The sequence below is a fragment of the Amblyomma maculatum genome, chromosome 6 (assembly GCF_055883805.1).
Source record: "Amblyomma maculatum isolate TAMU_Amacu chromosome 6, ASM5588380v1, whole genome shotgun sequence".
Taxonomy (NCBI): domain Eukaryota; kingdom Metazoa; phylum Arthropoda; class Arachnida; order Ixodida; family Ixodidae; genus Amblyomma; species Amblyomma maculatum.
This window is the reverse complement of record NC_139349.1, coordinates 20390611-20406324: the sequence shown is the minus strand read 5'-3', so window position 1 is coordinate 20406324 and position 15714 is coordinate 20390611. Positions and strand designations below refer to the sequence as shown.

General features: G+C 46.2%; 2 protein-coding genes and 1 pseudogene across 4 annotated transcripts in view; 1 reads left to right on the top strand and 2 right to left on the bottom strand.

Moving 5' to 3' along the window:
* Positions 1-2714: 2714 nt before the first annotated feature.
* Positions 2715-4050, bottom strand: LOC146185205 (uncharacterized; annotated as a pseudogene).
* Positions 4051-10912: 6862 nt separating this feature from the next.
* On the bottom strand, positions 10913-15258 carry LOC146185204 (protein transport protein Sec61 subunit gamma). 3 transcript variants are annotated; one of them, XM_084606174.1, is made up of 4 exons: positions 15100-15258; positions 14811-14910; positions 14351-14453; positions 10913-11011 (listed from the first exon to the last, which is right to left on the bottom strand). In XM_084606174.1, exons 2-4 carry the CDS (start codon positions 14902-14904, stop codon positions 11002-11004), a joined length of 207 nt encoding a protein of 68 aa, XP_084462300.1. In that variant the 5' UTR covers positions 14905-14910; positions 15100-15258; the 3' UTR covers positions 10913-11001. The 3 variants fall into 3 exon arrangements, with proteins under 3 accessions (XP_084462300.1, XP_084462301.1, XP_084462302.1); XM_084606175.1 differs by having other exon boundaries at positions 14811-14906; positions 15100-15255; XM_084606176.1 differs by lacking the exon at positions 10913-11011 and having other exon boundaries at positions 14347-14453.
* Positions 15259-15295: 37 nt separating this feature from the next.
* LOC146185203 (uncharacterized) overlaps positions 15296-15714 on the top strand; it is a 65590-nt gene continuing 65171 nt past the window's right edge. The window contains exon 1 of the mRNA XM_084606171.1: positions 15296-15710. The gene's annotated coding sequence lies outside the window, so the exon portion shown is untranslated. The remainder of the gene's footprint in view (positions 15711-15714) is intronic.

The following is a 15714-nucleotide window of genomic DNA, read 5'->3' as shown; positions in this document are numbered from 1 at the left end:
GCGCCAAATGTGTGTGCGTGCGTGTGTGTGCAAACGCTGGCCAAGCCCGGCGCTCGAGGGAAAGTGCATCGCCCTCGCCCGTCTGCAGGAGGCGGAGGAGATGCGGTCGCGCCACCTGCGATTTAGTCATCTCGCTTGTCTGAACGTGCAGGGCTCTCTCCCTTTCTCTCTAACTGCAAGCCCATAAAAAGCAACGGCAGACTCCGCTGAGACAGAGACTACTTTGACGAGCCGTTGAGACGACGCTAGACACCATCTGTGTGAGAGTGTCTGTATTCTCTCCGGGTCAGCTTCTCTGCCCGTTCCTTCATGATGTTGTAGTAAAGTTTGTTCTGTTAGAAGACGCCTCGGCTTTGCTGGGACCGTTGATGCCGTCCGCCGAGCCACGGAGCCGCCAGGCCAACGCTACCGAGGGGCCGCGAGCGTCATGTAATAACTGATGGCAGCGGTGCGATACCCAGGCGCGACACAAATGTAATAGTAGTTACTGAACACCATGCCCTGTGTTGGCTCGCGAACCTAAAGAAACAGTCAGTCCGCCTTGTAATATAGTCTTCGGCTACATGAATTCTAACGGTAATGTACAAGTGTGGTCGCCAGCACTCAGACACCGATTACTTCTCGCGTGCCCCTGTATATCCCTCCACCGGTGGATATCCCTGATGACACGGTATCTTAAATGCCATCAGCGCAGAGTACCTCGCTCAACGACAATCTGCAGACCTCGACCTTCGTCACATCATGGACTATCTAAACAATGTATGTACAATTGCCCCGAGAGCTTTCAGGCGTGTCCATCGCTATGTGCAAGCGACGGTGTTCTGGTGAAGAAAAACTTTTCCGCCCGCCATACGCCGTACCTGATTTTTGTACCTATGTGTCTACGTGATGAAATCTTAGGCTTGCCATGATGAACCAACTTCTGGACATTTGGGAGTCACCCGAATACTAGCAATGCTCAAGGAAATGTACTACTGTCCTCGTCTTAACGAAGACATTTACATGCTATACCAAAACGTGTCGCCGCTGTCAGCGTCGCAGGATGCCACCCACAAAACCCACTGGGTTTTGAAACCCACGGACTTGCCAACGAAGCCTTTCCAGCATATTGGCATAGACATGCTGAGACCATTCGCACTTTCACACTCCAGTAATAGGTAGTTCAACGTTGTCATGGATTACCTTACATAATACGCAGAAATCTCTGCTCGATCCGACCGTACAGTCATAGAGGTTGTTCATCCATCCCATTGTTCTGCACCATGGTGCACCGGGGATTCTGGTCACCGACAGGGGTACCGAATTAACAGCTGATATGCTGCAACAGATTTTGCTTCACAGTCATACCAAACTCAAGACAACGACATCATACCATCCTCAAACAAACAAACAAACGGTGGCCCAGGAAACAACTAGCATGTCAACCATTCCGCCTAGTCCACGGCCACGAGGTGACTACGATGCTTGATGCCATGTTACCGCATCTGGACGACAACCAACACGCCGATGTTCACACCTTTTTGCAACTCGTCGAAGACGTCCGTAAGCTGGCCCCGGTGCGAATTCAAAACCAACGTCGAAATCCCAACATTACAACCTCCGACACTGTGCTGCTCGGTACACAATGGGAGACCGTGTCTGAGTCTGGTTTCCTATACGCTGACGAGGCCTCAGCGAGAAACTGCTTTGTCGGTATTTTGGGCTATACTTTGGACAATACAAAGTGCTAAGACCATTTGGGGACTTGACCTACGAGGTCGTTCCTGATGGCTTTTAAAAATCCCGACGCTCCGCAGTCACTGAGGTGGTCCGCCTGAAACCGTATTACGACCAGTGTTGACTCTGTGTGCGCCGAGCAACTGTCCTCCGTTCTATTTTTTTCTGCTTTCAAGCACACTGTCCCAGCATCAGGGCGATGCTTCTTTTAACAGGGGGGCCAATGACATTGCAATGCATATATATATATATACATATATACCGGTTGGCCACCGGCTATATATATATACACACGTTTCCATCGGGCGGGTGGGAAGGGGTAAGGAAGTCCCGGGTCCAGTCAAAGGCAATCTGATCCAACCCTGTGATGCACGACTGTGCGGACACCTGTAACAGAACGGCTGCTCGCGAGTGGCCCTTCGTCTCTTTCGTCGCGGCTACTCTAAGGTCTTTGCTCACTCTGATTCGGTTCCGCGTGTTGAGCCTAGCTGTGTCTGAGGCGTCTATCGCTGAGTCCAGTTTCCAAAGTCCGTGGAGGGTGGCCGATGGACACAGCAATGTCAAGTGATACCGTCCCATGGCAACGGCCGCACACTTCAGGCATGGGCGTACAAGCTTCGCACAGTGCTCACTCCACAGCGCGTAGAAGTTGGACGGGTTGAGGTTGAAGACGTTCCACTGGAAGCTGGCCCCGATGTCCGCAATTCCAACTTCGGTGAGTGTAGACGTCTTATATGGCTCGAACTTCGGCTGTTAAGGATTGTCCTCATTCTCCTTTTCGCCTTCCTTGCTCGATAAGGAGTCATCAGCCTTTATCTCCACCTTCACGGGCTTATCTCTCTGCTTATCCTCGCCGCGGCTGCCAAACGCCATCTCAGTCTCCCTTCCTCCATCGACCTCTTTCGATTTCCCGGGATCTTGTAGTTCAGGTGCAAGCTTTCACTTGTGTACATTCAGGGGTGGTTCTGTCTGCCCGGCATCTTCATCGAGCTCTAGGCCTATCTCATCGCATGAAACTTCCCTGCGACCACGAGGGCTAAAATCAAAACCGCAATCCCAGCCTTCAACTTGAGCACTTCAATGCGTTTGACGCTTCGCTCAGTAGACACCTCTATGTCCAGCCGAGTGTTGGTATCGCAGGCACTGCAGGCGCTTCACATCCGCAGTAGAACCGTTCTTCTCATGTGCGAGGTGATCGCCCATACCATACCGCAGCTGTTGTTCCTTGAGCCATTCCCGCAGCTATCTCTCAAAGCACACCAGCCACTCCGAGTGGGTCATACTACCATCCACCTTGACTGCAGGTATGAAACGCTCCAGCAGCTCCCGCTCCTACCGTGCACACTCGGCCAACAACCTCTCTTCCAGGCTTTGGATTTCCTTCGCATGCCTCGCTTTGAGTGTCTCCAGCTCCGTGCTCAGCCCCTTGGCTGGTGCTTCTGCCTTGCATTCGTATACCCGCATGACCTCTTCCATCTGCTCCTTCCATCTTCCCTGCTCTTAGTGCGCAGTTCGTTATTCTGGGTCCTTTGGTCGTAAAATTCGTGAGGCAGCTGCTGCACGGCAACCTCACGTGCCTCGGTAAGCTGCTGCTCGGCCTCCTCGACTTCCGCCTTCTTTCGTGATAGCTCGCTCACCTCCCGACTGTGAGCCTGAACGGCCTCGGATAGGAGGTCACGACGTTTTTCTGCCAGATGGGCCTTCTACTCGCAGCGCTGCTTCAGAGCGTCCAGGCGATGCCTCCGCCTCCAGATACATCTGGTGCATCTTATTCAGTTCCTTCCCTTTCTCCTCCAAATCATTGCTTTGGGCACCCAGTTTCTGGACCTCCTAGTCAAGCCGCTGTTGGAGTTCCGCACACACAGGATTTCGGTATGAGCCAGGCGAACCTCCGCCTCCTGCTGTTCGCGCTCCAGTGCCTCCCGATTTGAGTGCTGCAGCTCCTCCTATCGCAAACGCACCCGTTCATACACCTCGTCCCATACCTGCTGTACCTCTACTTCTATCTGATGCACCCAGCGCTGCATCTGTGCCGACCGCACCTCACCAAGTCTCTGCTGGGCCTTGAAGCTCTCCTCCTGTTGCTGCCCATTGCTCAGCAGCTCGTCCAGCTCCTGCCTCAACTCCTTCACCTTGGCGGCTTGCGAGGGTGCGCTGGCGCTCAGCATCCAGGTCGCGCTCCCGCTCGGCCAGCTGCCTCCGTAAGTAGACCTCTTGGTCGGGGACAGCGGCAGAGATGCCAAAAGGCACCTGACCTGCCATGTTCAGGTTGGCCAGCACTAGGCAACGAACATCGCGCCGGAGAGCTGCCACCGCCTCAGTGTAGGCATCCATTCGGGCCTGCGAAGCGTCCAGAAGGACCGAGCCCCTCCGAGCGCCTAGGCCTAGCGGCGCCTGTCGCTACGTCTTCGGCATCATTGGCCAGCAGTAGGCTCCTGTCGTCCGCCACGTCGGGAGCGGGTGCGTGGCACCCATCCCGCCGCTCCCACAAAATGTTACTTTGCAGGATGCCGTGCACCTAAGGATAGACACACGCACCGACAAGCCGGTGACCAACCGGTCTTACCTTCTTTTAATGAGATAGCAGTACTGCGCCAGGTTTCGAGTAGTCGCGTGGTCCCGGCGGAGGCCACGCTTGAAATTGAACAGCCGAGGAGGAGAAGAATAAGAAGACGAAGAAATAGAGTAAGAAAATGATGAAGAGGAAGAACAAAAGGAAGAAGAAAAGGAAGAGAGGAAGAAAAAGAACAAGAGGAAGAAAAAGAACAAGAAAAGGATGGAGGAGAGGACGGGTAACTTATGCTCTCACGTCATACTCTTAAAGGATGAGCTTACGTATCCCCAACAATGTAGCACCTTATACTGATAGGCCGTGATAGGGGAATAATGTAGCAGGAAAAAGAAGCTTCCACCGTTGCCATCGCAAACCAACTAGGGCTAACCATGAGTCATCTCTCAACCACGCAAGATGAGCTTACGTCTCCCCAATAATGTAGCACCTTATACTGATAGGCCGCGATAGGGGGATGATGTAGCAGGAAAAAGAAGCTTCCACCGTTGCCATCGCAAACCAACTAGGGCTAACCATGAGTTAAACAACAACTAATTTTTTGACATCTCTCAACCACGCGCTCGCGCCGCGCGCTATCGCCGCGCTTCCTTCTCTTTCTCTTCCACACCATTACAATATATATATATATATATATATATATATATATATATATATATATATATATATATATATATATATATATATATATGAACAAGGGTTGAAGAGAAATCTAAATCCGCAAGCCAATGTTTCAACAAGAGATCTATCTTCTCTTGAGCAAGACCTTGGCTTGGGTGTCCAAACCAAGACAAGTCATCATCATCATCAGCCTGATTATACCCACTGCAGGGCGAAGGCCTCTCCCATATTTCTCCACTTAACCCGGTTCTGTGCTAGCTGCATCCACTTGACCCCTGCGAACTTCTTAATCTCATCCGCCCACCTAACTTTCCGCCGCCTCCTGCTACGCTTTCCTTCCCTTGGAATCCAGTTTGTTACCCTCAGCGACCATCGGTTATCCTCTCTTCGCACTACATGTCCTGCCCATGTCCATTTCTTATTCTTAATTTCTACTAGAATGTCGGTAACTTGAGTTATTTCTCTGACCCACTCTGCACGCTTTCTATCTCTCCAAGACAAGTACTCTCGTCAAAACATTGCTTTGCGGACTGGGGCTCACCCTAAACTCTTGCTCAATTTTCTTTGATATTTTGTAGCCATTGTACTGCACATAATTCTTAATTTTCACCATGTGGTTCACGGCGACATAAACCTCATGTTCAGCTGTACATAACCTCTACAAAGCACAAGTATGATATCCATGCCTTTGCAAAGAGGGAACCAGAAATGCATAAAAATTACATGTAATATAAAAAAGAAACAAAGTACATTGAAATTAAAATTAATAAAAAAGAGGCACACTTTGTAGCAAATGCTGAATGCATGTAATCACAGAGAAAATAAATTGCAAATAGGGAGAAACGTTTGCAATGTCTGTACTTTCCTTGTGAAGCAATACTTTGGGAGCATTCTCATTCATTTGAGTATTTTTATTCAGATAACCTCGGGCGAAAATCATCTTCAGGTGAGATGCTAAATGAAACTGAATTTGAAATACACTTTTGTTCCTTATTCCGAATTTGCCGTGCGTAAAAATTGGCCGCAGGCTGCACATATGCGTACTTGAACCGGCAGAAAAATAAATGCCTCGCTTACTTGAGTTTTCGCGCCAGAATTTGGAAATATAACGAAAACTGAGCACAGGTCTCGATGATCGAAATGTACTAACGTCGGCGGTAGTATTTGCACAGCAGCGGGGCAACAAAAGGCCCATGCCACCGGGGAAACGCTACAGATCCGGTTCGTGGGAGTAATGCGCACAAATCTGAAAGGGTAGTAGCAATGCTGTAGCAAGAAACAACATTTTTGCGTATTGTTTGCTTGTGCTGCTGAGCCCTCTGCTTTTAGAATTCGAATATTCACTCCACTGCTGGCTCTGGTCACGTCGTGTAAAAATCCCTGTTTCCACCCCACGCCCCTCTCTTGACAATCTCTTGACAAAGCCGCTGATTTTCGATGGGTCAAGCAACCAATAACTGCGGTTCCTGGAGAATCAAAATGTTATAAACTTCGGACAAACTTGTTCGATGCACTCGCATGATTAATATGCAATCCCTGATCATCTCGATATCTGAATACCTGACATTCGCGCAGCAAATATACTCCTACTGTCGATTTGTATCATATCTTCATGGCACCAGCTCGGAACTCTCAGGCATGATAGCTAAGCAATGCAACCATGGTACAGCGGGAGCAGGTTGCTGTGGAATGTGCGACATCACACACACATCCCGCCTGCATGGCCAGCATCTGAGACGCACTTACAAAACACAGAAAATAGTGTCATCCACACAAAAGTGTGTGAAATATAGATACTGTACTGCAGCCTTAGATAATCGCACCTCCTGAATGCAATTTCGGTGATGAATATGCGTGTTAGATATCCCCTTCGGGTGCCGTGTCCCTGTGTGGGGATGCGAACTTTGTGAGGCCTGCTGTGCAAAAAGGCAATGAAAAACGCTGTTTCGAATTATCCAAAACACGTGCCCTGAGCCACTTTATCAGACAACTGCCACCTTCTTACGCAAAGTAAAAGAAATCTTGCCTGAAAACCGCGGCAAAAATGGACACGGCTACGTTCTACGGAGCTAACTGCAAATGCTTCGTGTTTCTGTCATTTTGGACTGTTAAGAATCTGCGCTAGCCTAAATGTTAGCATTTATTTAACGGAGGAAGGGCCCATGACGGTGATATAATTGCTATCATTCGTCTTACTAGCGTATTCATGCGCTTCCTAATATTAGCGTCCCTTTTTGGGGACAGGGCACCTCAAAGCCGCCTCTGCCGGCATACTCGTTTTCCGAGTGTGCGGCATCTCTTTCTTACTCTGCGTGCCTTGCTGTGCAAAAAGGCAATAAGGGCGCCATTTTGGATATTTCAAAGCACGCCAAACTCGACTTCCTTGCGTCACTGTACCATCTTAGGTCAAAAAACAAAGTAGCCGGTGAGGGTAATTTCTCAATTTCTATCTTTTGCGCTCTGCAACAGCTGGATAGAATGCCTGTGAGACGCAAGTGCTGAGAAGCTTGCACAGAAAAATATTTGGGGTTTGACAGCTAGCCTTTCCAAACTGAAGTTGCGAACAGCCTAATCGTGTGCAGCAGAACATCTCAAAAATAGCATGGTCGGCCAAGTAGTGAGTACCCAGAGCCTGTTGTGATGAAGGCTAGGCCGCATTGGCTAGTGACAGCTACCATTAGGTATGACGGCTACAACCACTGGCCGGAGCATGCCAACACAACGAACTCACAGCGCTGCCGCTGTGGAGGATGCACAGCGAAGTGTCGGAATCGCTGCCAAAAGTGCTACATCTTCTTGTGCATGCCTGCTCAGAGCAATCGCTTTTACCTTTTTCGCAATGAGCGGTTTATTTCATTAAGTTAAACAATAATCCGTTAACAATCTTTTGCGCCCGATATCTTGCTAAGGACACTATCCATTTTCTGCTAGTAGCATGCATTACTTTTTCTGTATTAAGGTGCCCTATCACTGTATGGGGAGTTTCTTCAGGACACCTCAATTGAAGCGTGGAGGACCATAAATGGCCTTCAGATAATTTTTATTATGTAAAAACTACTTTTCCGCTTGTACGCCATTTAGAAAATTTCATCTATGGCACTACCACAAGGTGATGAGGTTCTATTGCTGTTGTGTAGGATGGCTGTTGTTCCGATTTCTGTGTAATTCATTTTTGTTTTGTTTGTGTGTGCATTCAGAGACAATTTTTGATTGACTATTGATTTTCATCGTGTTTTGTATTTTCCACTCCTGTTACAGCCCCTTTTGGTGGCTGACAGTATTAATAAATGAAATGAAATGAAGGGGATATTAGAAGCTTAAATTAAGAGATTAGTAATTAAATGAGTGGCAAAATGTACGCGAAAGTGCATTTGGAAGCAGAGCCGCCAATGGGAACTTGTGTCCCCCAATTTTTTTTCTACTACTGGGACTGGCTTGGTGTAGAGCTGGATTGAGTTCAATCAGTATTGAAAATGGTCATGTTGCAATGGTAGATGTGTGCAGATTTTGATACTAATTATTTAATTGATAAAGACAAAGTTTCGTGTATCAGAATTACTAATAGGTGTTAGCCAAAACAAGAGAATTAGATAGGATTTGAAGTGTACCTCCACAAATAAATGCAACTAGGCCAGTGGTGGAACTGGCAACTGGCTTCTTGTAGCAGGTTTTGTAGCAGAAGAAATCAGTTTGTAGCAGAAATTTCAAGTTTTTTAGCAAGAAAAGTGCCATTTTGAAATATTTGAGCTTTTGTAGCAGAAAAAAAGGGTTTGCAGCAAAATTTTAAATCTCGAGATGCTTAAATAAAGATGGCTTGTTTTATTTCTGGAATCCAATTGCTCAGATGTTTATAATTACCATAGCCATACAAAAACAAGCTTCAAGCTCAAATGCAGTCAAAAGTGCTGTTCTTTGTTTAAAATGCCCCAAATTAAGTAAACAGGAGGTTTCGCTAAAAACAAAGCCATTTTTATTCAGAGCAAAGGCATAACGAGATATGCAACAACACTGTAGCCTTGGAAAGAAGGTAGCTAGCTGTCTTAATACAAAAGCTCCCTGTAGAATTATAGAACCGCCACTTGCAGCTTTAAGGCACTATTTCTTCTCTTGCCTTGATGACTCCAGCTTGGACAGTGCCGCTGCGAGCCTTTCCTCTCCATTCCTCAGGAGGGCTTGTCCACTCTTAATGTCTGCAAATTTTTAGGCTTGACGCCTCTTGAGAAAAGCAGCTCAGCATTGGTGCTCATATTCCTGGCCAGCCTGATCTCTTCCTGTACCTTTTCCTGACCTCTTTTCTGGGTGCCCTTGTGCGGTACATCAGGGTAACGTCGAGGCGCCTTTTTCCTTCAAGACCTGTGCTGACTGGAGGGAATGAGGGAAGAATATTTTTGCAGGTCCTGAGTGGGGGATTTGCTTTTTTCCTTTAGAGAGGAGCGCTGCTGGCGCTGCCCATTCAAAAGGCGCGAAGTGCGGGGACGTAGAGTGAGCGTCGATTCCATGCATTCGCAATCTTTGCTTTCGTTCTTTTTCTTCCGGTGGTTCAGCGGGCTGGCTGGTTAATCAAAGCGATGCAGGAACTCTGAATCGCGAGTCTGCTTCTTCGCAGTGCACAGCAGGGATTGTGCGTATGCTTTCCTCATTACAATGAAAACATCCAAGGGAACTTACCGACCATATCCGGGGCTGTAAATATATTGAGTACCTGTGCATGAGTTATTTGCACACGCGCAAGCCCATACACATGCAGTTTTGTAGTGGCGGAAAAGAAATAACTGTCAAGACTGATGTAATTTTCTAAAGGGAGCGTAAACGTTGATGTTTGGAATTAAGCTGTGATATTATACAAGATGTTCCAATAAGCGATTGAACTTAAGGTACAAAAGCTGCCAACAAAGTCCAGTGCGCGCACGCAGAAGCAGTCAAATCCTTAGCGCTCCCTCCACTGCTACTCAGGCCATCGCAGCCACCTCACTGGTACGAAAAAAAAAGGAAGCAAGCGTGCATACTGCTCCAGCTGTGCTTTGCCGACGGCAGTTCCAAACTGCCACTCATTTGAAACCGCCTGCTTACACACACACACACACACACACACACACACACACACACACACACACACACACACACACACACACACACACACCACACACACACACAATTTAAGCGAATTCCCAGGGCAGCTCGAAGCCGTCATGCGTTTGAACGTGCTAGGACCCTCCGACGGCCAGCCTGCCAGCCTATCCTTTCACCATTCCCGGAGCATTGGATTTGAGATATCTTGCAGCCCCTTCTCACTCCCTCCCAGTTGATCTAAAAAAGAAAGAAACACCGGCAGGAGACGTGGAAGTGACATAGACAAAGTCAATTTTCTGTCAAGCGATTGTCCCCCCAGGACCTGCAAAAATATTCTTCCACCTTGCACAGTGTTACCAACAGAGGTCAGTTTTGGTTTCACGACAATTCGATTTCACTGTTGGCAGAGTTATTCAGCGACTTTTGGCGCAGGCGTGGGTGTGGTGCAGAAGTAGGCAAAAAATCATTTTGTAGCTGCATGTAGCAGGATTTCTGACTTAGCATAGTTTGGCGCAGCAGTTCCACCACTGCTAGGCTTAAAACCAATCAATTAGGTTGTATGGCTCCAGCAACAAGATTGTTGCCCACAAAACAGCATAAAATGGCACAAATTTTGTAGCACATAACCTCAAGCACCTATGTATGCATTTCAGCTTCTACTGTAACAGATTGCAAGATGAGGAAAGCTGCTTGTCTACCAAGCAAACTCAACCTAGTTAACAGTGCACGAGAGAAATACATTGCAACAGGAACAAAAAATAGAGTACACTAAAGCTGTTATAACCAACACTTACACAATAACCACACATGCCTTCACACCAATAAAAACTTGGAGAGAGGACTGTTCTATATGAGAGGCAGAGCATATATTTCAAGCAATATTTAGTATATATTTTGCAAAAACTAATGTTCAAACCATTGATCAAATGCTGTGAGTATAAAAAGGAAGAATGCTCATTTATTGAGAAGTACCATGGGGGCAATAATATACAGGGGCAGAGATAAGCTGTGGCCTTTGGGACATCTTAGGACCCTCTGAAAAAAAAAGCATTAAAATATATCAGCATTTTTTTAAGTAACAGTTGCATCTCATGTGCAAAGCTGGTTTGCAAGACTACTCTGACAAACACAACAAGCTAAGGCACAATTTCCCTTGAGCAGTAAGCATGTTGCTTGACTCACCACACTGCAGCTACTTAGCTGACTATTCAAAGTGTTGAAGATACCAGAAAAACAACATTCAGCCATTGACCTTAATCTTAGACATGATAGAAGAATGCCCTTAAATAGCTAAATATTAAGCTTGACAGTTTTTTCCCATTCTGACAAACAGCATAAATATCTTGTCCAGTATCGGCAAATCTGTTTCTCCTAACGGCAAGTACAGCAAATCTGCAGCAACGCTTGTCTCAAAGCAGCAGTTTAACTATTTTAGTACCCCAAAATAACCCTAGAAAGCTATTAACCGAAAGAGGTCAAAGCAATAACAAAAGTTAGCACAACATCGTCTTTCTAAGAGATCAGCCAAAGCAACATCAGGAGTTAGTGCAACATTGTTTGTCTCAAAAATCAATATCCGCAAAGTTCTTAATATCAGTGGGGACAAAAAAGCAAAAAGGCATTTTGTGCAGTGTGTGGGTTGTCAAAGCTAGCGCAATGCCTAACTCAGCCCTTGCCTGGTATGTGCATCATCACTACAGTCTGATGCAACTCAAGAATGAAGCGGCAGACTCTTCTCAAAAGAGGCCCTCCATCCAATGGTATCGACTGATTTTCATGACATAACAGTTACTCCGAGCAACTTGAAATTCCACCGATTAAACGCGACTCCGATGCAGCAAAGCTATGGGCTTGATTTAAGGGCATTTGCAGCTTCATCACTGAGTTCTGACTACAGCAATTTTAATATTCCCCATCTATTTCATCCCCTTCAGAGTTTGACCCTCTATGCCACCATCATCATCATCAGTCTAACTATACCAACTGCAGGGTGAAGGCCTTTTCTATATTTCTCCAATTAACCCGGTCTTGTGCGAGCTGCATCCACCTGGCCTCTGAGACCTTATTAATCTCATCCACCCACCTAATTTTCTGCCACCCCCTGCTACACTTTCCTTCCCTTGGAATCCAGTTTGTTGCCCTATGCAACCATCTAGAATGTCCATGACTTGACTTATTTCTCCGACCCACTCTGCACGTTTCCTCACTTAATGTTATCCCTCCCATTTTTCTTTCCATAGCCCTCTGCATTGTCCTCAACTTAAGTAGAACCCTCTTTGTTAGCTTCCACGTTTCAACCCCATAGGTAAGTACAGGTAAGATGCCACTGTTGTATACTTTCCTCTTGAGCGATACCAGTGAGCTGCTAGTGATAATCTGGGAGTGCTTACCAAATGCGCTCCATCTCTATGCCATGCTTCTCAATTATTAAGAGTTACCGATAGCACATGCAAAGATCAATCAACCTATGGAGGCCTCTCTTGTACAGTGGAATACATCAGCAAGGAAGCAAATGGCATTTGATTTCAACTACTTGGGGTACAAAATCCAAATACTACCATTAGCCAACACCTTGTTCTTGAATTTCATTATTATTATCATATTATGAGAGCCCTATAACTCGGTAGATATGAAGTTACCTTTGTGTGCGAATGGTGCAGTAGAAACTAACCAATAAAGGCTTGGTTTGGATAATGGGGTTTAACATCCCAATGCAACTCGGGCTACGAGAGGTGCCATAGTGAAGGGCTCCGGAAATTGCAACCACCAGGGGTTCTTTAACGTGCACTGACATTGCACAGCACACGGGCGCCTAGCTTTTCCCCTCAATCAAAAAGCAACCGCCGTGGTCCAGATTAAGCAACAAAGGAGACATATAATAACTATTTAAGTTTTGCCTGAATTCAGTTTTCAATTCCCACTCAAATTTCCAACTCCAATGATTTAAAGCAAAAAATTCAAAGTCTACTTCACTAGCTAGTGAAGTGCCAAGATCACACAGCCCTATCTGAATGCACTGCGGTACATGTGACCGTCTAACAGCCTTACAAAGGGCAGAAATTAGGCCTCTACTACTATATGTGCTTCCACTATATGTTGTAGGTGGAAAATAGGTACGAGATAATGTCCCGTCTGTGAAAATTTTCACTGCTTTTGTGAAATGCTGCAAGATAATGGCGATGAATTTTTATGATGCTACGGCAGCTCTGGCCCTTGCCAAATGCGAATAGTAGTAACATGCTCGTGACAAAAAAACTAATAAAAGTGCTATCTTTTTCAATAAGCCACAAAACATAAGCAATATCAGGCTTTTCAGAAGTCAAAGAAGTGGCAAACAAGAATTAATTGTAAAAACTTCCTCCCAGCATATGCAAGGCAGATGGCAAGTAGAAAATACATAAAGCTTCTAAAGGCTTCGTGCCCAAACTACAAATGAGGATTCAACACAGTATGCAGAGATTCACATACAATGTGAGACTGGCAAAAATACTTGGTACAGGTTTGGTTTAGACAGCTTAATGTACCAAAGCGGCTCGTCTATGTGAGACGCCGTAGTGGAGGACTCTGGAAATTTAGACCAAGTGGGGTTCTTAAACATGCGCAGTACACGGGCGCCTTGTTTTTTATCTCCATCGAAAAGTAGCCGGGATTCGATCCCTCATCGTTGGATTCAGGAGTCGAGCGCCCTAACCACTCAGCCACCACAGTGGAATCTGACAAAAATGTTTAACAAATACTGAAAAACTTTTAAGAGAATGATAATGCAAGCAGCACTCAGACAGTGCACAAAGTCTTCAAAAGAAGGTCCTCTGCACAGTACCTGCACAATAATTCGTTCCCAACAAAGTCTTGTAAAACAGCGATTTGCACACACTCTAATTTCTGGTGAAGCAAAACCTCACTCATGCCACTCCTAACCATAAAATTAGGCCTACACTGTTTCTTCAAGGTAGTGCCGCCGCTTCATCAATTGCCCAGCTCCATAAGGGAGCTTAGTTTACAAAAAACAGTAACCACATGAGCAAATGGGAAGATACTTAGCTAGCTGATAGCTTGCACAGACGTCAACACAGCTGTTGTGCTGGTAAACTATAAGCAAAGTCCAAACTTGGCTCATTTCTATAAACTGCCTATCGCATTCTGGTTTAGCCTGCACGATGACAGATGCGCGAGGTCCACCATTATGGTGTGTGCAATGTCCACTGCATGTACTGTTCATGTATGTTCCAGCCCAGCTGATCTAACATATTACCACTAAAACTTGCTAACACATTGCTAGCATTTTCCACTAAACATGAAATGCTTTGAAATGTTTGAATGCAAACTGTGAATGCAAATGTGAGCGCAATATTTACAAGCCGTCCTCCTACTTACACAATAATGTTGTTGATGGGGATATGTATGAGCTTGACGAAGAATCCTATGAATCCCATAATGGCAAACCCAATGGCTGTAGCCATAGCAATCTTCTGGAACTCTGTGGTCGAAAATAGGAAAATAGGTCAGTCGGCTCAGGTAATGCAACCGGAAGTCAAATGTAGGCACGCTTGAAAACACTTTTGTAATGGTAAAATGTGACGATTGAAAACGTTTAACGATTTTCAACGGCATGTGACTGAAACCATGTTACATGGCACTTTCAGAACGATAGCATCCAGCGCTGCTTTCACTAGTCACTTCTTTGCAAAAATTAACGATTGCCGTCTTCACTGGCTACACTTCAAATATGTATAGCATTTGTTTCGCGAACGCCGAGTTTATCCACCGTATTTTAGCGAGTCCAAGCAGTAACAAAAGTCCGGGACTTGAAAACAAAAATGAAAATAGGACGTACCCTTACGGTCCGGCTTGGTACAACGTTTGATGAGCCTGATCGAGTCCTTTGATAGCTGCTTGAAAGGGTCGACGAATGCCATAACCTGATCCATGGCTTTCTGAACAAAAAGTAACGCGGGATTACACAAACACCAGAACCAAAAACGGTCGCCAAAAGCGTCACTGTGCTCCTATGAGGGTGACCTTTGCGTCAAGTTTTTCGGAACTCAAGTAGCTAAATAAAATTGTCAAAGTGAACTACGCAGCAAGCTAAGAAAGTCAAAGAAGTTCGGAAGATAATTCCTCACCTTCTGTTTGTGCACTGCCCGCGGACGTCAAACGGATCTAAGCAGAGCGACGAGCACCTCCAACTGTTACGACTCCCAAATCCTCCGCTGGAAAGGGCTCCGACAGCTTGCGCGACACGGGTTGTTGCGTTGGTGCCACGAGTTATCTACTCTCGCTCACAGACGAGCCAGCCACAGAGATGCATTGTGGGAATGATGTCCTTCGTTCGCGAGTAAACTGCGGTGCACTGTGGGTAAACGAGCCATGTTTTTACGGTTGAATGTGATGTACACGAAAGAGTAGCAAACAAGATTTCTCTAATCGATTTGTTGCACTGTGTGAAGACACTTCGGTTGGATTAGTGACGAGTGCTAAGACAAGACCTGTGAACCGCAGCGAGTGGAATTTACTTCGCCATGTTGGGTCCGGGAGGTGCTGTGTTCGTCGCTCGCGCTTTTGCTTTTGATCCGCAGATTTTGACCTCGTAGTATCACTTTAGGCCCAGGTGTTGTGTTAATTTGACACCGATTAATTTCGTCTTCATGTGAAGTACACGTTCTGTTACTCATCTCGACGTCAGATCTGGCCTCCGAAGGAAACCTTATGAGCCCAGAAGCCATCGATGTGTGAGGTAC